Source organism: Anas acuta, chromosome 1 (genome assembly GCF_963932015.1).
Source record: "Anas acuta chromosome 1, bAnaAcu1.1, whole genome shotgun sequence".
Taxonomy (NCBI): domain Eukaryota; kingdom Metazoa; phylum Chordata; class Aves; order Anseriformes; family Anatidae; genus Anas; species Anas acuta.
In genome coordinates, this window is record NC_088979.1 from 53,263,029 (window position 1) to 53,283,935 (window position 20,907).

General features: G+C 37.8%; 1 protein-coding gene across 3 annotated transcripts in view; it reads right to left on the reverse strand.

The window, feature by feature from the left end:
- ABCC4 (ATP binding cassette subfamily C member 4 (PEL blood group)) overlaps nt 1–20,907 on the reverse strand; it is a 148,160-nt gene that overhangs the window by 65,652 nt on the left and 61,601 nt on the right. For all 3 annotated transcript variants that reach the window (XM_068677069.1, XM_068677086.1, XM_068677076.1), the window contains one exon: nt 1,341–1,420. In XM_068677069.1, the coding sequence (XP_068533170.1) occupies nt 1,341–1,420 (80 nt within the window). The remainder of the gene's footprint in view (nt 1–1,340; nt 1,421–20,907) is intronic.

Consider the following 20,907-nt stretch of genomic DNA (forward strand, 5'->3'; position numbering starts at 1 on the left):
TGGAATCTCTGTAAACAGTAAAAAATGAGTAGTATACTATAAAAAGATGTTTATATTTTACTTTCAGGAAATAATTTATCAGGGACTTAAAAATTGGAATTCCAAGTCTTAATATTTGCTATAAGCAACTCCCTAACTCACAAAAAAAAAACCGGGGGGGGGAACAGCAGGAAAAAAAAAAAAAAACAAACAAAAAAAAAAAACAAAACACCACCAAACACCACCACCAACAACAAAAAAACACAGCACTTGCTTCAATTGGTAGGTAAAATACCTTCCTTTCTTCCCCCAAGTGGTATGTGGCACTTGTAAAGCTTTGAGAAACATATACTTCAATTTTAAGAGCTTTACTAAACTAGGAAAAAGAGTTTACCTTAAGAAGTGTCTTTTTACCAACTCTTTGGAACCTTCTCCTCCCCCCTGTCTAGAGTTCAGCATTAGCAATGTCATTAAGCTGCTTTTAAGAAACCTAAAATGTCTTTGGTTTCAGTTTGAAAACATCAAAAACAAGGTTGAAATCCCGATTAAGTTATCTCTAACAGATGAAGTAAAGTTAGCATTAACACCTTAAGAAACATTTCTGACAAGAGCATTACAGGTCTGATCGAATGATCCACTGTCATTTCTTTCTCTAGCCTCTATGATTCTGTGTATTCTGTGATTCATGTTACTTTGATACATTATGATCTTTTCTTTTTTTTTTTTTTCCTTGCAGCTTTCTGCAGAATTTTATAAGGAGGATTAATAGTTACTGCAACAGTAAAACTACCTTGGTGTCATATATAATCCTTTATCCTTTCATCATCATTGAAATCTCAGTGCTTTGTCCATCTTTTTTGTCTGCAGCAACTTATTTCACTTGTTCTTATTAAGGCTATTATATTCACACTATTACTACTAATCTTTTCTTTGTAAATAGCCACACCTATTTTAATCCAAAATGGTGTGGTAAGCATTTGATTCTTTGTGGAAGTAGACACATAATTAGGTTAATCTGTGCTATCTTTTCATGTGAGTTGATTGTTTCTTTACTATGGACATATTTCTTATAACAGCAATAAGCTTGCCAGATTGCTTGGAGGCAAATCAGGAGCAATTTACCAAGCATGTAGCTACTATGAATTGAAATCTTGACATAATAGCAAGCTGTGTATAGCCACTCCTACCTGCCAGTTATTACTCATGTTAGCTTTTTACTGACACATTAAATTTCAACCGCACCTTTCTTTCACAAACAAGCACTTTCCTTAAACTAAACTACATCTGTGACAAATAGCTGATTTTCACCAAAGCTTACAGGAATCTAAATTCAGCATGCAGTTCAGAAGCAACTGAATTACCTGCACAAAGTCCAAAAACGTCAATGGAAGCAAGTCATCCAGATGGCCAATATCTTTTGAGAAACGGTTTAAGATTCTTCCTACAGAAATAGAGTTGGGGAAAAAAAAGGGGGAAAAAAAAAGGTAAATACAATTCCTTGAAAGATCAAAATATCTTAAACACACCATGTTTTACCAGTTTAGTAAAAGCTAAAAGGAAACAGCTGGAATCTAAAGATAAAAAGACACCTTTTGAAAACATTATGGAAGGAGATCTTTTACAACCAGTGCAATGTATTTGAAGAAGAATACTTTTTAACAAATGCCTTTCACCCAAATACAAAATATTACCTGAAAGTTGATTTTATTTTTTTTCTAGCAGTTTAAGCTAATAGTTCAATATAATTTAACAGGCAAAACACAAAAGCTTTCTGTGTTCAATGTGTGCAGGTAAAGAGGTTTGCAGTACAGGCACTGTAATACGAGTTTCATCAAGTAACATCAGTCACAATCTGTTCCTGCCCTTGACTGAAACTCACTCATGCATGTATGTCTTAGATAGATCATAGTTGATCTAAATGATCCTTTTTAGTATTTCTGTTCTCATCCCTTCACCATTATGTGAATTCAAATCGCAGGCATTTCTGAAATAAAATTTGAGATAGATTTGTTTCCACACAGCCTTATATTTATACTTATTCAAAACCTTGACAATACTGATCTTCATTAGAACTAATAAAACAATTTTTAATCTGCTCTCACTGAAGCATTTACACTCCTCTATTTTCCCAAGTTCTACTTGAGTGAAAAAAATCAGAGCAATAATTCTTTAATAATTAAAGTCACAACACTGCCACCCATAAGTGGATTAGTATCTTTCTCTATTGATGCCTCGACTCACCAGGAAAGAAACTAAGCTAAGGATGGGAATCTGTCCTTTTATAAGGTGTGCAATGCCTGTACATGCACTCGCATTGCATTTTTATCTGCATATATCTTGATTCAATTATTACTTCTAACTGGTACAAACACATTCACTTCACTGGCAACAAAAGACTTTTTTTTTTCTTTTTTCAAAGGAGCTCATTAAACTGAAAGTAGTTTTTTTAAAGTTTCTATGCAGTACGTTGGAGACGTAATTCAGAGATAAGAGCCTACACTGAAGCTACTGAAGTAACTTCTGTGGCAACCGTCACTCTGTTTTTGTGTTCATAGATGTCTTGGAATTACAGATTTTGTTGCATAACACTGATTTTTTTTTTTTTTTAAAAAGGTGTTTTTGTTCCACACCAACCAATATCCAACTCAATCCTCTCCTCAGGCCTGGGACATGACTCCGAAGAAAGCTGCTGGTGGCGAACAGCTTGTTCTGCTCTTCCCAAGGACGTTCCTTCAGCAGGCAGCAGGAGGATTCACCCCATTTATAGCCATTGCACACAGAGAGGAAGGGTATACAGCAGCACGAGATTCAGCAAAAACTTTCATCAGTTTCTACTGATTTCATTTATGTTATGAAGGGATAGATATATTAGAAGGAAAACCAAGGAAATGTTTTTTTTTTCAAGCGTCCTTTTCCTGTGACTCCCTTACTTGAAGATTGCCCATGGAAGAGTAGGCACACCCTGCACACATGCTTGAGCTAAGAATTCTTAACATCTCTAAATATCACATTCCAGGCTATTTTCCAAAGAAACTCGACTTCACTGGCAAAAAGATCTATCATCCAAAGAAGTGAAATGCTTCCTTCAGGAAGGGTTTCCCTTAGCAGCCTGTCTTGGAGGGCAGATGAGGGAAACAACGTGGCAGCGTGGTTGGGCTCAGGATATTGGCTTTCTATCCCCATTTTAACCTCCTGTCTTCTGAACAACCTCGTTTTACGTTACAGAGCAAAGGGCAGAGAAAGGGGAGGTTAGCAGTGCCCAGCCCCTTGGTGAAATGCCATGAGAGGCACCAAGGACAAGCTGCACACAGGAGGAAAGGCTCTGTCCCACAGCCTGGAAATCTTCACTTAATTCAGTCTTAAACTCTTCCTTCACCTTTTAACCCCAAAGAAGTTTTATTTGCCACGGCTGCAGAGCAGTGGCAGCCCAATATAAGAAGCTGGTCTGCGAAGGCTGTCTGACATGGCAGTGGGCCATGGCCGCCATTGTCGCTTAGGCCGGGGCCGCCATGTCGCTGGGGCTGCCCTGCAGCCAGGGCACGGCTTGGGTCACTACCAGTGCCCTGGGGAAGCGAGCACCATCTTCCTCACCCCCACAGTCCCTCCTGAGGAACAGCACATCCTAACCCCTTCCTAGGAAAGTGCTTACACTTCCTTTGGACAGCGAGGAAAAGGCCATAGGGGCTAGAGGGGATAAACCATTACAAAGTGCTCACTAACCGTCAGAAGCAATTTAACTCTTTTGTACTCTCACTTCCAGCAGCATCCTGGAGTTCAGTTCCCATTTTTCCCCCCACCTGAGATCTCTCCTGATCAATCACCAGTTAAAGTTGCGCAAAGGAGGAATTTTGCAGGTGTTGAGTTTGGGTTCGGGTTTAGGCAGTTGTTTGGAAGCTGTGACCATCCTCAACCATTTCCTGAAAAAGTTGCATTTTTGCAACAACGAATTTTAGGCTACAGATCTGTCTTGGCACTTTTGGTTGATCAGAGCCAAGACAGATATAAATGAGAAGTGCCTAATGTTGGCATTCATTCAGGACACAAGGGGTGGTTGTGGTAATTCTTCTACCTCTTCTGGTGAAGCTGTTTGAGGAATACAGTGACACAAGCTCACCTTTTGGTGAGCTCGGTCTCAGTACTCCTCTGGTCTTACTCTTTCCTCCATGTATCCACCAACAATTACGCCAGATCCCACAAGTCATCAAGTTGCTAATTAATTGCCAAAACTGTATTTTTGGCCATCGCCTTTAAGCACGGTTACACTCAACAATTTCGTTCAGTGCCTCCACAGACTGTGTTTTGACAGAGCTACAAGCTACCACCACTAGGAAAGTGGAAATTACTCTGACGTTATCAATAAAACATGAAAACATCTTTTAATCTGCCTAATCCTCTTTAAAATGTAAATACAGTAATTCTGTAAAATGACATGGACTAAAATATGAGTGAGCAGAAGAAATGGTGTACAGAAGACAAAACTTGAGAATAGTGGAACCTTTTACAATCCACCTCATACAATTAAAATGGTTTAAACACGGGGAACATGAATCAGCTGGTTCCCAAATAAATACTGAAGTGAACCTCTGACGGCTGAATTTTATTGCTTTAGAATTTTCAAGTTATTGGAAAAAAAGTTGTCTACAGTCTATTTAGTGTTTGCATATCATATTTCCAGAAAACAGCCCTTGAAATCATTACGTCTAAGCAAACACCTTATTTCTTGCTAAGAGGTCTGCCTCTCCCTCTCATGATGCTGCTGTTATTCCGGTGATAATTGCAATAAAAAGAAAGCCATGTATTTCTATTTCTGTTGATGCTTGTTTTCAATAGTATTATCGCACTGAGTGTATAAGGGAAGACACAGGACTGGAAATTTATTTCAGATCCTGTCAATAAGGATGTAACTGAACTGGCATTTTATTTAGCATGTTCTGCACAGAAGAAAGCTAATGGTAACCCAATTAAGTAAGCGAGTTCCAACACAAGAGAGCAGAGAGAGCAATACAGATCCAAGAAGTGCTGTACTTTGGAAATACCCACAAAATACCCCACAGCCATCATGGTGTTGCATTGAGAGCAATTGCTACATTTACAAGGATGTCTACAAGTAAATAAGGTCTGTTTTGCAAGGTATGAAGAAACAACTGTTTCCATTTACTGGAAGCACAGCACATCAGTGGCGTGTTTATGCATTATTAACCATGCAAGAGAAAATCTTCCAGATAGGAAAGTTACAGGAGTCACTTTGAGTCAGGACTCAAAATGCTTGCAGTTATGACTACAGTTTCTACCATATTTGCAAACCTAACTTTCTGGAGATGGTTCTTCAGACCAAAGAAACTGTTGCACCTGCTATTCAAGGACAGAATCTGCACAACTCATGTTAAATAAATAAATAAATAAAAAATCTCTCCAAAGATTCTAATACCCTGTTCTCCCAAACTCACAGACTATCAACATCATCTTCACACAATACTTAATACTTAAAAAACTAACTAAATAAATCCTCAAGTGAGCTTTCCTTAAGTGAGTGATACATGCCAAGAGCTAGTATTTCTTAAACCTAAGACGGTATTTTCAATTCACAAAAATCTTCCAGCTCACTGAATGCTTGCCCCCTTTACTTATCCCAGCGAGTTTCAGTCTGAACTTTAAAAGGAAAAAAGAAATATTAAGTCTAAAAGTTGTAAGGCGATTGAAATTTCATTAAACAGCTACAAAAAAATAAAAATAAAAAATCAAGAGCTGATAATGCTGATGTTACAACAGCATCCAGATTTGCAGATATGATCTGCTGCTTTAACCATTCTCAAGCCTCCACTTAGTGTGCTGTGTCAGTAGCGAGCTGCAGAAGGGAACGTGCTCTACTCAACAATTCCCTGTTTGTTTTTACATCGAGTAACTTAATCAGAACACACACTGTTGTTAGATTTCTTCCAAAGTAATTAAATAACTATTCAATGCCAATTAATCACAGTTAAATAAGAGTCTGTCACCAAAGTGCTATGTACACATTTGAGACTATTTAATGGTCAAATACTTGGCAGTATCAAAGTTAAACAATGATTCATTAAACCTCCTCCACTACACAATAGTTAGGCTAAACTTGAAGTGAAAGAATCAAAACTCTTTTGTTCTCCATGAAAAAGACATCTAACCTCAGTAAGTGATACTCTTTTCTTACTAGCCCTCTAAACTGCTTTAATTGCATGAATCAGAATGTGTTCAGGTGCGATATACCCACTTTGCTGCTGCAGGTGCCTGCTGATACTTTGGAATCGATGTTCAAACCTATCATCCAAATAATGAAAACACTTGACAGTGTACCACACCTACTTAAAATGTTTATACATACTTCATGATGAAAGAAATATAATCCAAACTGAACCAACACTTGTGATGTAAACACCAGAGAAGAGGAGGTTTTTCTTTTTTACATCAGAAACTAGGATCCTCCACAGGAAAAGCCAAATGCCACCAATAGCATTCGCTATTGTGCAACCTAAATTCCAAGCATCAAGGACCCTAAGAGCTGCTGTACATTATTTCTAAATGTATTTGGCATTTCCAGTATTCTTTGTTGGCCGCTGCATTCACTGAAATTCTTCTATGCAACAGAATAAAGCGGACAGATTGGTTTTATATACCTTGCAAAGCCTTTCTACCCACTTTCTTCCCCATACATTGCAGAAATACTTCGGTACCTCTCTAGTCCACTGATTCATTTCTTTGGAAAAGAAAAAGGTTTGAAGAGAAGGACCTTCTAGGGATGGAAAGGTTTTGCCACTTGTGTGTGTGCGTGCACGGGTGCACACATTTCGAATGTTTTCCCCCCTCAGAGCTCAGGCTAATCCCCAATCCAGGCAATTTTAAATGTATCACACTTTAGTTCGCTACACATTTTATTAATAAATACTGCTTTGCGTAGTAATCTAGACAACTCCATAGCAACTGGTCTAAATACCAATCTTCTTCTTACAAGTACACCACATTTCCCTGGGAAAAAAAGTATTTAAAATCTCTTCATCTAGTGTAACAGTGAAGACAGGGATGCTTCCCCACTGCCCAGTCCCCGTGAAGAAAAAGTGACGAATTAAACACCATTATCTCCTCCTCCCCACTGCAAAGGAGCAGAAACCTGTCTGCAAGCAGCTTGCACCGCTAGGAACGGATTCAATAAGGTACTTAGTCATATCTGCACAAATAATGTGCACTGCGACTCCAACTGTGATTGCACACTTGCTCCAAGTCAGTCGTGCCACAGAAACGCTCTCCTGGTTTAAGGCAACTTTAATTTGGAGGGACTGCACTTCACAGCTACCTACTTTAATCAGCAAGGAGGAGAAAGCAAGCCCCCGTGCACCGTGCTCTGCTGACAGCAGGCTCCAGAGTGGTGCTGGAAACAGGGATGCAAAGCAGGGCGACCACCTTACGGTGCTGTCATCATTCTCCATCCTGGGAAGGTGCATTACAACAGACCATCCCTACGTTTCTGACAAGATGAGCTACAGGTAAAGGCGTTAACTTCCCCTAAAGAGAGAAATAATCTACTTTAACAGCCCAAATTACAGACTATAAAACCAAAGTATTTTAAAACAGACACACGGCAGTAAAATAATCCTCAGACATGCAGTAATAAAACAACGCTCAAAGGTGGGAATAAAAGAAATGACTGCGCAGGCTGTTTAAACATGCACCAGTTTAGCTACATTGAACGTTTCCCATTCTGTCAGGAGCATAAATCGACAGCTCCCCGCCTATCTTGCTGTTAAGCTATGGCATTCAGTGACTGATAAGTCTTCACCCATGCTCAATTCATACACACACAAGGAAAAGAAAAAATGGGGAGGAAAAAAGTACTGAAACTACAAGGAGCCTTCCATTCCATCAAAGCAGTGACAAAAGTGGATTGTCCATATCAAATGTTGGCAGGAAGCAGACATTACATCAACCTTGTAAAATACAACTATGAAATCAACAAAGTAATTAAAGATGGATTACTGACTTTGAAAGGAATCGTAAGTTTGTGAAATATTTCTTCAGAAAGAAAACTGGAAATGCATCTCCTGCATAGCTGTCAATTACAGATCTACTCCGGCTTTTTTTCCATATTTCTACAAAGAAACGTCAATAGGTCTGTTATCTTTTTTTAATGTATGTTTAGCACCACATGTCCACATAAACTGCCATATACAGCATTACTGTCTTCCCCACAGGCATCCTATAAATATAAATAAGAAATGCTACCCCATTTTTTTTTTTCCTTCAGCAGCCTGACTCTGACAGGAATATTATCACTTTCTTAGACATTTGCAAATAGGCACGGTGGTGCTGGGCCAAAATATGCTGAGATCATAATATCCATTTATCTAAACTGCCAGCACATAATAAATTCAGGTGGGATGCTTTCTATCCAAATTAATTTACTACTTGAAAAGGACTTTTTACACAAATGCTGTCAAACACGAAAACAGCTTAATAAATGAGAAGAAAATATGAATGCTGTGATTGTCCTTATTTTTCAGTGTAAGTTTTAAATAAAAAAGGGTAACTATTGATGATGGTAAGAAAGGAAAACAGGCTTCTTTGCAAACAAATTTCTATTTTTACTGATAATGGAGATGTCTACATTAGTAGAAAACATACACCGATCCCAACTATTCAGTTGTTTCTTGAGCTTTCCAGTCCACCAGAATCACTCAGGACTCCAATGAGCTACCAATTAGAATTACCCTGCTTGTAGAAAATCAAAAAACGTCAGTGCTCCATCCAAGTCCCACTTATCCCTTTTCTAAATGATGCAGCACAGTTAATTTGTTGGTTTTGTCTTTCCCGATGTCGGAAAAGCATGTGTTTTAACATCAGTTACCACCAGCGAAAGTCTCTCTCTCCATTTAAGATACAATGCAGAAAGCGTATGTAAATTCTTCATTAAAAACAGAAGCATACAGAGAAAAAAAATCTCTATGAAAAAAACTGTAACCTTCCTTCTTTCTTAAATTGATTTCATGCAAAGTCTCAAAATACTTTCTGCACTGCATTTGCCTTTCATATTATATGTCATTACCAACTAACCATGTTAGCTCTCATTTCAGCATTCATAACAGAATTCACGGTACGTTTTTAGCTTAAGTGCTACACCCTATTCAGTAACAAAACAATTTATTTTACAAAAGCAAGATAGATCTGGGATAATATATCCATTAGCAATGTAAGAATTATTGATCAGTGTAATATCAGCTCCTGTGACAGTAACTGGCATTTATAGCTTTTTATTTTTTACGTTACTGTGAAAGAAAGTATTGGAATCATTTAAAGTAACAATCTTCTGGCTATATAACACTGCTTTATCCTATAACCCAAGTACTAAGCCATATCGCCACTTCGTAATTAGAATGACAATGAAAGCGGGCATCTGATGTGGCACATGTTGCCTCCCTGCCTTCCCCCCCAGAGTAATTCTCAATTTTTTCATACGTAATCTGCGATGAAGATTGCTGGAACCAAGTTCTAACAATTCCATGAGTTAAATTCTGGATATTTTCTGCCCTTTTTTTTTTTTCTTTACACATTCACTGGAGCTATTTTAAGTTCTCCTGAGTTTAATGAATAAAATCTACATTTGAGGATACTGAAAAAAATATAAAACTAAAACCAAGCCACCAATTGCAATGTCCTGTCAAAATACGTGAAAACACAACTTTATATTGTACTATACAGCAGAAATTAACGAGATAAGGCCCAAGACCGAGTTAAAAAATAAGTATTTATACAGAAGAGGGGCTACAACAGAAGTTGACACCTTCCCCCTTTTCTTCCTGAAGGGAAAAAAAAAAAAAGTAACTCCTTGCAAATGCTGAACGTCTTTTTCAAGACCAGTGGGTAAGTAGCACCCTATCTACTGAATTTCCTATTGATTTACACTTTTTCTACTTCAGATGCAAATTTATCACCACGTGACAAAGCATAACATAATAGAAACCTGGTAGAGTATATATATGAAATATAGGCCTATACAGACTTTCCATGCCAGGTTATGATTAAACTCTTTACGAATCTATTAAACCACAAACACATCCACCTGTGAAAGACCATTTGTGTTGTCCAGTTCTTTCTGTTATAAACCCACTTGCTGCTTTGCTGCTTTTGTTTTAAGGCGCTCAATGGGTTGAACTAAACACATCAGAAATCAGGATGGACTGATAGCTCTGATATTTCATTTTATTGTTTCAATTTTTACGTGACGGGACTAGAGGTACTTTAGAGCTCCTTTCAGGTCTGGGGGGGTTATACATCAATACGCATCAATACAAGGATTAAAATGAAAAAAAAAAAAAAAAGGAAGAACAAGCCACCTTTTTGGCAAGGTTTTCCAACAACAGAAAGTGGGTTTCCTGTGGTATCAAGGAACCCTATAGAGATGGTATCAGAATAGGCTTTATATACTGCATTTCAGAAAGGTACCAGGCAAAAAAAAATTCACAAAGCTCCTGCAAATCTGCTCATATTTGCTGATTTTCTTACCATCCTTCCCCCTCTTTCTTAGGCATCAAAGTTAGATGGGGTAAATCAACACTTCAGTCTAATACAACAATAATCAAGTAGAACGTCACTGAATACAAAGTTTTTCCCTCCTGAAATCTTCAGTGTGGCTGATAGAGTGACCATCCCAAAAACAAGTATTATCCTATATTTTACCAATCAGATGTAATCAGAAGCTCTCCCGCGTACTGAAGAAAACAACTCCCATGCACTCTGTTTTCTCCCTTTTCTGAAGCCACGGAAGGGAATTCCATACAGACTATTGTCCGGAAAACTGAGCCAGGACTTCTGGCCTCTATCTAGCTCATCCATTTTGGAGGATAAAGTCTTTGGGCAGCTCAAAGAGCAGAGGCATTTTATGTCCTCATCTGACTTTGAAAACGCTCATCTTCTGCTTGGTGTGCTACTTTGGTTCGATCGTTCTCTTTTCTTTAGCATCGTTTTCTTTTTCTTTCTCTCCTCTCCTGGAAAATGTGAATTGTTTAGCCAGGAACGACTCTCTCCAAAGTTCATTCCATATGTACACATTTAATGAGTCCGGAAATACCTTTTTTTTTTTTTTTTTTTAAAACAACTCAAAGAGCCACTGCAAACCTCCAGGTTTGGCTACCCAGAAATAACAACAGATGAAACCAGGTATTGTTTTTGTTTTCTTTTTCCCATCCCACATGTAAATTCATTACTACTGAACTGAACCCAAGAGAAATGCTGGTAGAACTACCAGAAAATTAGAACTCTGTGTATTTGTTTTCTATGCAAAAATCAAAGCATTTGCTTTTAAAATTTTCTGTGTTATTAAAAAAAAAAAAAAGAAAGGAACATCTCCCTCACAAACTCAAAAATTTTGCTTTAATTTAGGACAATTTAAGCCACATCTTAGAGCAAAAATCACAGAAAATTTGGGAACAATGAGACTCGGTATCATTGACAAAACCTCAGAGGAAAAAGATACTGGGAGACTTGTCATCCTACGGCCAAAGCCCTGGGTCAGGCCACTTCCATGAGCAGTGGAGGCATCATTCTCAATGACCACAGAATGTGGGTCACCCACCTCTCTGGTGAGCACGTAATTGCTCCTCTGCAGGCAGTTCTGCAGCAGGCCTCCTTCGGTCATGCCTGTCGAAGCTGTTCTCCCCTTGGATGAATCAGCGAGCAAGTATGGCAGCGGAAGAAGGCAAATGAGTGTTTGCCTGAAGGCTACGGCAATCAGCATGGGAGGGACTTCACCTGGATTCAAATCCTTTTTTTTTTTTTTGTTCCCCTAATTTGGGGCATGGATCCTTTCCTGAGGACTGGGCTGTAGGGTATAAGGAGGGATGACTTCACCTCCTCCTTCAGTTTTGTGATTGGCATCAAATTCCCCTTGCAAATCTCGCCTGAGAAACAAGCAAAAAAAAATCTTTTGTCTCAGAACAGCTGAAGGCAACAACCACTTCCCAAGCGTTTTCTTCGAGCAAGAAGTGCTGTCCAAAGGAATCTAGATAGAGTCTGACAATGCATTTCTTTGGGCCATCAGCTTCCAGGGGAGAAAAAAATCACTATAATGTAAACTTCTTTACAGCCCAAACTATAATTAACAACACTGAAGTGGAAATGCGGGGTATAATATACATTCAAATAAGAAAAAGGTAAAATATGACCTCTTCTCTACTGCCTATTAGATTCATTATATTAAAAGAAAGAAATTTTAATAATTAAATGCTAAGCACTGTGAAAAGTTGCATTGCGCTGTATCTGACTTTACTCTACCCCCTCTACTGGGCAACTATTAAAAAGCTTCACCTGAAAAACAAAAAAAGAAAATCATACGAGGAGCAAGTAGCTGCAAGTGACGACTGCACTAAAACACCATTGGTGTATAAATCAAACCCAAAGAACTTTTAATGTTCGTATAAAAGTATAGCTTAAGTTCATCCCCCTAGAATCCCTGACAGCTGAATGCTGGAGATTTTTTACCTAAGGAAGTAGATTAAATTACTTAAAAACATATGCCGACGTTTACATTGCTCAAAATTAAGGAAAAATCCAGTATGACCCTATAAAATTCTGGTTTTTATGCCTTTTAAAGAATAAGAAACAAACTTAGAATGGGAAACCGAATTATGCTAACAGCAACATTTCTTCACTTTTTTGTAAACAGAGAAAAGAATTTCACACACATCAAGGAGGGAAAAAAAAATGGCTTCTCTGAGCAATCATTCAAGCAAAAGTGACTAAAATTTACAGTCTATTTTGTCTTTGTTCAATTCAAAGATAGACTTCAATGTGAAGCTCTGATTTACAGCTGTCCAGCAGTCTGAACGCCTAAATAAATAAACAGGCAAAAATAGGAGAGTGCAGGCTGTAACAATGGGCTCCTGAGAATGCTATCATTTGTTATTTGCATGACAGAAACTCCCAAAGAAGGCCTAATATATCTGAAGTGGGAGGCAAAGCCACTAGGATGCATGCTGGACAATCACATAGCCAGCGGCGTGCCCTTCCCTCAAGAGTTTCTTGTGTCAGTGAAGGGAAACCCACACAATCGGCTGTAAAAGGAACAAAGAGCAAAGGGAAGATGCAGCAGTAAGCTGGAACATAAAGTTGCAAGACAAGATGTGTGCCTTCTCATTTATTTTATTTTTTTTTTAAATGAGGGAAAACAAAGGGGTCAGGGAATTAATGAGTTTCTCCACCCAGATGTTTAACTCGTGTCAGTTTGCAGATAAATGCGGTTACGATGATACTGGTATATCTTGAGAGATGATTTGAAGATGAAGGAAAGGCAGCTTGTGGATGAACTTTGCTGCACAGGGAGCAGGAAGTTACAAAGATGTAAGCAAGAAAGATAAGCAGGCAAAACGACGGTGGAGGGTGGAAGAAACACAGGAATGTGCCAACAGCTCCAGTTACCAGGTGCAGAAATAGTAAAAGCTTTGCAGGGAAAGAGGGCTAATGCTCAAATGACACCACGCTCATTTCTGCACCTCCTGGAGTCTTCTCTCAAAACACACCGGGGCTGTGAGATCAGGAGCCTTCTCTCCATCTGGCCCCGGGGAGGAGCTGCAAGACAGCACTGACAAAAGACTAGCTGGTAGTAACAGTCCCAGAATTTGCCAAACCTGGGATGTTTGGATATTACAAGATCTTGGCATGTATTGATTTCAATTTTAGCCCTGTGCAGGTTGGCTGTTTGCACATTCCCTCTCCTTCATTCGCTGCCTTCCTCGTTTCCTCTTCATCTTCCTTCAACATTTCTTCTTCTATTCCCCTTCACCGTGGCATGGCACAAGTTTTTGGACACAAACAAGCATGCTTAAGAACAGAATACCACCCAAGCACAACCAAGGCATGCAGCCAGACAAGGTGAGGTACAGAGGATATTGAGGTAGTGGGGAGGGGAGACTTTCCTTCAGAAAAATAACCCAAGCAACACCTTATGACATTGACTCAGCTGGGACAAAGCCGATGAGAAGGGAAGGCAAACAGAAGGGGACTGCAAGCAGAAGAGTGCCTGAATTAATGTTTTGGAAATGCAGAGTAACAAAAAAAACAGCAGCCAGATAGGGAAATGGCAACAGCTACGTGAGTCATCAAAGCAACAAAGGGATGCTTTACACTGAAAAACATGGGAAATCCTTACAGCAAATGAGATATCAGGTTGTGAAATAGTTCCCAAATTAAAACTGCGGAAACCACAACACCATTGTCACTTAAAGAAGGACTGCAAAATGCATTCAGAATACACCACACAGCCATAAGTCATTTGATATATGCTGACTATTCACAAGGTTATACTTAGACAGATGAGGCAAGACTCACAATCTGTTGAGAGCAATGCCTTTGAAGAACAGTTCAGAGGATTTTAGTTTCTTCTTGTATTAAACTGCTCTTACCAGAGCATATTTCACTCCACAACTACAAAACTGTAGGGGTAATAGCCTGTTCTGTCTCCAGTTAGTCTTCAGAGTATACTCCAATTAGTTCCTTTAATTTCATTCACACATGATCTTAAGCGTTCAGAAGGCCGATTAAGATTTCAGGTAGAGAAATTCTCAGTAAAAGCTTTCTTCCTTCCTCCAAAACAAACGTGTCCATCTTTGGGTCTTAACAGTTGACTTTTCCAATTATTTTATGCATTCACTTTGTGTATCTAACATTGATTTTCATATATATATTTCCTTTTTTAAAATCTTAAAAGCTTATCTGCAGAAACTCTATCAGACACATTCTGATGGAAGATGAAAGGAGGTTCCAGGGTTGCAAGGAACTGGACAACTGAGGAGCAATGCAAAGATGGTAACGAAAGTACGTTCAGCTATTAGTATCTAATGCATTAAAATTTTAAATCTTTTCATGGACCTGAAGTACGAGTTATATTTTTGGAATAAATACTACAGATTTTGCAGAAGATCACTGCTCATAAACTGATTCTAGACTTTTTTTGGGAAAGGCTGTTATAAAACAACGACATTAATGTTATTCTGCGTTTTAAAAAGGCATTTAGAAAATTCCTGATAAAGCAAGATTACAATGGAAAAACACACGTCCAATAATAAAATTAAATATCTATAGAAGAATATCTACATTTTTCCTCCCCTCTTCACATAACCGCATGATCGGAGAACTTGCTCCTGGATCCATTTGTGGATACTGTTAAAAATATGAAACAGCAGTGTAACTTTAACAACACCAACAAAAACTCTACGGAAGGCAAACCATGTCAATAATCCAAGCACTGCTAATATTACAGAGTATTAATTATTTAAAGTTAGCATTGTATATATTTAATTATAATATCTAGAGCACAAGTGTTTGCTCTAATAGTTTTCAAAATGTAGCTCAACTTTATTAGGTGGTTTTCGTATGCATTCTGAAGTTGGATAATCATACGCCAATACTCCAATGACTCTTAACTTCCTTAGTATCTATTTTTCCTTCGGCTGCCTCCAGAGAAGAAGTCCTTAAATAGAAAAATATGAAAGTTCAATTTCTAAAGTTTTTAGTGGTGAACTGTACAGTGGTCATGCTTTCAAGGACGACATGTTTAAGTGTTTGGATTTTTCTAAAATCCTTTAGGACCTTCTGGACAATTGCACTTTTAAAAAAATGTGTATTTTTATTTTTTCAAAAAAAAGACCACTGAAATGTCTCAGCATCAAGGTTTTGTACTCTTTCAAAATCTGTTATTTTCCTGCAAAACTGTCATATCACAATTAGTATGGAAAGTTGTAGTCTTAAGAAACAAAAGTCCTTAGAACAGCACTTGATTCACATGTTGAGGTCTACTCCACTTTACAGAAGACTCCTTACTTCAGCAGGGTACCACCACCCTCATACCTTCAGAGGTCCGTCCACAATGGGCCACCCAGCAGGATTAGGACTTGAATTAAGTTGTGATATCACAAATTACCTGATCGAGAAACCCAAATGAACACTGATAACAAGACTTAGATATGCTGTAAAATAATATTACTAATGTGCTACTGCTTGCAAGGGTCACAATCTTTCCTCCTCAGCGCATTCAGGCTCCCAAACAACCATTATGTTGAGAAAAGAAGAACTGAAAGGTTCTGACATCAGAGAATTCAAACTGGATTTGAATCCCATTGAGGAGGTATGACTCATCTCTGAGGTTTAAATTAGATTATCAACAAAGTGAAGCAGCACAGTAAATCTATAATAAAAGGCGAATGCCTACAGGAAAATAATTTTTGCCCCTAGTGGCAGATGCCTGAACTTTAAAGGATCTGAGACTAAGCTCTTTGTCTAAGCCTTCCTGACAGAAAACAATTGAAATAATTTCTTTAGTTGGTCCAACTTTGCTCCATATGCCACATGGAAACAATATCTAAACCCTGTAAAAGAAAGTATATTGTCACTTCTAAACCAATTGAGGATCAAACAATTTACAGAAACCAAGACTTATTTTGCTGACAATTAAGCTCTATCACCAAGACTTGAGATTCAATGAAATTTGACAATTGTGAAGAAAGAGGCTTTTGTCTCAGTAAGTCTGAAGCATTTGGAAGAATCAACAGAAAATCAGAAGACCAAATTAGATCGAAGTATCAGAGCCTTTGAGGATAGTCTAGAATTCAGGAATTGAAATAACTGCTTTGCTTTGCTCTGTTCCCTCTCTGAATTACTTTGGGTGTTAGAGCAGAAACAGAAATACAGCGAGAGGCAAATTTGGTCTGAGGAGCAAGCATTACACCCACTGCATCTCATCTTAGATCAACAGTGGGTTTTGTTTGTCTAGTCTGCTGGTCAAGGCCCATTACAAAGAACCTCCATCCCTTCAAAGACCAGATGAAAAACAAGTACAAGCTGCTGCTCTACACAATATCTAAGGGACGTGAAGGGCCTTTTAAGTCTTTTTCTTCCAGGCTGAAAACCATCACATTTACTTTGTAGTAATACAAACTCAAAGAAGGTTGCAAATTCTGACCTATTCTAGCACTGGAGGTTACTAGCTTGCATCTCCTCCTTGTGGAGTCAAAGAACGAATCCTGTTTCTCCAAGACATGTAATACTAGCTTGCTCTCCTTCTGCACATTTAATTGGAAAAAAAAAAAAAAAAAGGTAAAGACTTCTGTTCAAAACATCTCCATGCCTACTTTACAACTAATAAAAAGCATTCAAACGGCAACTGAATAACTTGCAGAGCAGAATTACAAAAAACACAAGCAAAGTGCAAAGTTATTAACAAACTCACCTGTCCTCACAGCAGTACATTTATTTTAAGCTGAAAATGTCTCAGATCATTTCAGAAAGTCTGGATTTTGCATTTCAAAAAATGTTTGTGTGTTTGTTGGAAGTACATAATAATATTTCTTTATTGCATGGCTAAGATGGGAAAACAATTAATGAAAACATATTTTTCCATAGGAAGGTTTCTTAGTTTTAAGCAAAAGACCACTTCTGGAAAGTGACAGATTGGACATTTCCACTCTCAAATACTCAGCAGGTGAACACAATCATCTGTATAAGCCCTCATAATCTGTGAGAAACACTTATTTCTGAACAATCACTTCTAAACACTATTCCTTAAGCCTTTGGTAGTAGCTGAGCAACACTCATTATTAAACGGAGGTGCAGCAGAGTTTAGTTTTTCTTATCTCAGTTAAAAAAAAAATGTTGGGAATTGTTTTTTCTTTTTTTTTCTTCTGAGGATATTTTTGGTTTTCAAATATAAGCAGCATTTAGTCTTTGAATTCAGTATTAAACCACACTCGTAGCTTAATTATGAAAAAAGATCATTGTCACTACACATTTGGAATATTAAAACTTGTAAGCCTTATAAAAACCTCAAGGCACTTTTTTTTTCTCTCAAGTTTGGTTGTATTTTGAAAGTACTCCTTAGATAAAGTACTCCTTAGATAAGATTTCTTAATATTACACCAAGTCCAGTATAACTAGTTTTCTGTTGAAAATATTGGGAAGAAAATGTTCCTCTATATTATTAGTTCAATAGAAAAAAAAAAAAAAAAAAAGACACTTCTAAAGCTAAAATCATCTGTATTAAACAATTCTTGTACTTTAAATTTGCAGAGATTTCTGTAGGTATCTTTTGCCTTATACGACCATCATGTATTTTTTTTTTATCCAACAGTAGGGGAGCATCAGCTGACTGAAAGTATCTCTGCCATCAACTTTTCCTTAAAGCCATTTTTACCATCCTGGAAGGCTAACAGCAATGGTTTACTTTTGGCTGGTTGTTGAAACTGGCAAAATGAGTAATTGTTATTCAGAGAGGAGTCTGGGGAATGAAGGAAGAGAGGAAGGAAAGAGGCATTATACTACTATCAAGCAAAACATATATATATATATATATATATATATATATATATATATATATATATATATGTATATATTTAAATTATGTTTCTTTCCTTTCTCTTTGTGGTGAAAATCTGAATATTGAGTACTGTATAATACCCATCCGTAAGCCCATACGACAGCTAGGAACCCTGAGTTCCCACACTCAGGTACAAGAAATACAGCTCTTTTGCCATAAGCTTCAGGGCAGAAATCTAACTTTGGAGCTCCAAGCCATGCCCTGTAAGTCTGACTCTATATCAAGTACCTGATAAACCTAAGCTAATGTTAATCTCTGTCAATACCCTTTTTTGCCTGGTCATTTCTCATTATATATGTTATTCAAACTGGAATCCTAAATTACTAGAAAATAGAAGTAATCATGGATTTGAAGAAGTCCCATTATTTTACTCACCAAGCCCTTAACCTCCATTATTGAAAGGATAACCTTACTTGAACAAACAAGCCATTTCTACTTTATACTTAACAATAACTTAACCAAGTAATGGCATACAGCAAACCTGATCTGAATGGGCATAGGAACCCCGGCACTTCACTTTGCTTTTAGTCTCTCCTTTTGTAAATTGAAAGAGCTAGGGTCCTACCTCATTAGGCACTGCAAAGATTTGCTCACATTTACAGGTCATAACAAAAATAGAAGGCTCTTCACTAAGTTGCCCAGCATTAAGAATATGCCCCCTGTTTCAATAAGAGGAAAAAGAAAGCAAACACAACTAGTGATAGACAGCAACAGTACTTCTGATACCGTTCATTATCCCATGTAGTGAGATGATCACCACGTATAAAACATTTAATGCTCCACGTGAAGGCAGACACTCACCACCTTCTCTCTGAAGAGCAGAATGACAGATTATAAACATAAGTGTACTGGAAGAAGAGATGACTGAGGTCGTGTAAAGTTTATTTATAACTTTAAATTTTCACATTAAAAAAGAAGGGAGGAAAAAAACACAATACTGAGCAAACTCCCCCAGCATCTAATTACTTACTGTCCTCTGCTCATGTCCTAGAAGGGATGGGATGGAAACAGTACTCCGGTATGAGAAATTAGTTATGACATCTTAAAAACAGATGTAAAAACTTTGTCTGAAAATTCAGACTGAACTGTGTTTTGGGTTGTGAACACTCAAAAGTGATGAACATGAAATGACACTGAGAAATGAATACACGCAGGGACAAGGAACATGTATTCCTGATGAAGGGAAGCTTACCACAAAGCTGTGTTTCTTTTTATTTTTTGCCCACGCATGAATTAGAAATATTCTTCATTGCATCATTTGCATATTAAACAGACAATAACTTCATTGAGAAAAAACAGGTTTACCACACACACAGAAAAATCTCATCACATCTGATAAAAAGAGAACTGACGAAGAAAAGAGTTAGGCCATCTATCCTCCATCTGTTATACCTTATAATTGCCAACAATAACGTTCATATTCCAAATCTTCACCCTCTCATTTTTCCATGTGCCGTCAGATTGTTCTGCACTCTGTAGCTCAACACTAACACAGACTGGTGAATAGCTATGCTTGGAAGCAAGCAGGATGTATGCAGAACACAGCGCAAAGAGCTTGGGAGAGATGAAGAACAGCATTCCCAGACACAAAGAGTAGAGAATAAATTCAGGTACACTGTGGGTAAAATTCAAGGGACATCCTGGTGTACAGAAAAAACATTACCTTATGAGTTTAACTTCAGCCTCCTTTGAGTTTACTGGTGTCCTATATATTGCCCAAGTAGCTCACAATAAAAGTTTATGGTGTATTGTTGACCTCAATAGATGTTTTTTTAACTGGAGAATGAGGAAGGAAGAAGCCAAGCTACATCTGCAAGCACATCAGGTCAGCAGTCACTCACACATCTTCTGCAGCAGTGAGAAGTCCAACAGGGAAATGAAAACACCTCATGAGCATACAGCACACTTCTGTTGTGAACCAAACAGTCAAGAATGAAGACTTAAATATCTTTCTCCTATATACCACTCAGCTTGCTTCACACACTGGCTCTGTGAGTACATTCTCCTACCTAGTATTTAGCTGAACAGTGGATAAAACAGCCTCAGCCTCTTCATACATTTCACAAATCCCCTCATTCCACAACCTCTGGCCAGGGTCTACCACAACTAAATGTTCTGCTCCGGCAGAAATCAAAAGCTGTGCCAACAAAACATTCAAGTGAGAACCACCTAGGAAAGTGTTCAACAAGTGCCCAAATTGACATGAGCATTAACAAAAACCAAACCTCCAAGAACATGCAGTTTCCAGTTTCAGGGCATCTACCTCAAGGCAGGTATTGCCACAAGCAACAATTAAAATGTCCATTACCTAATGCTACTCTACTTATAGGACTATTGTTCTGTAGATAATAAACAAAAAAAGATTTTGTTTAAAAAAAAAAAAAAGTATTTGATACTATTTTAAAATACTCTGTAAAGCTGTCTTAAGACTGGTAGTAGTCAATATTTACAGCTTGCCGTACCACTGATTCTTGAAAATATAGCATTATTTTGCTTTAAATAACATTAAAAAAAAAAAAAAATCTAAACTTGTAGGAGGTCCTCTG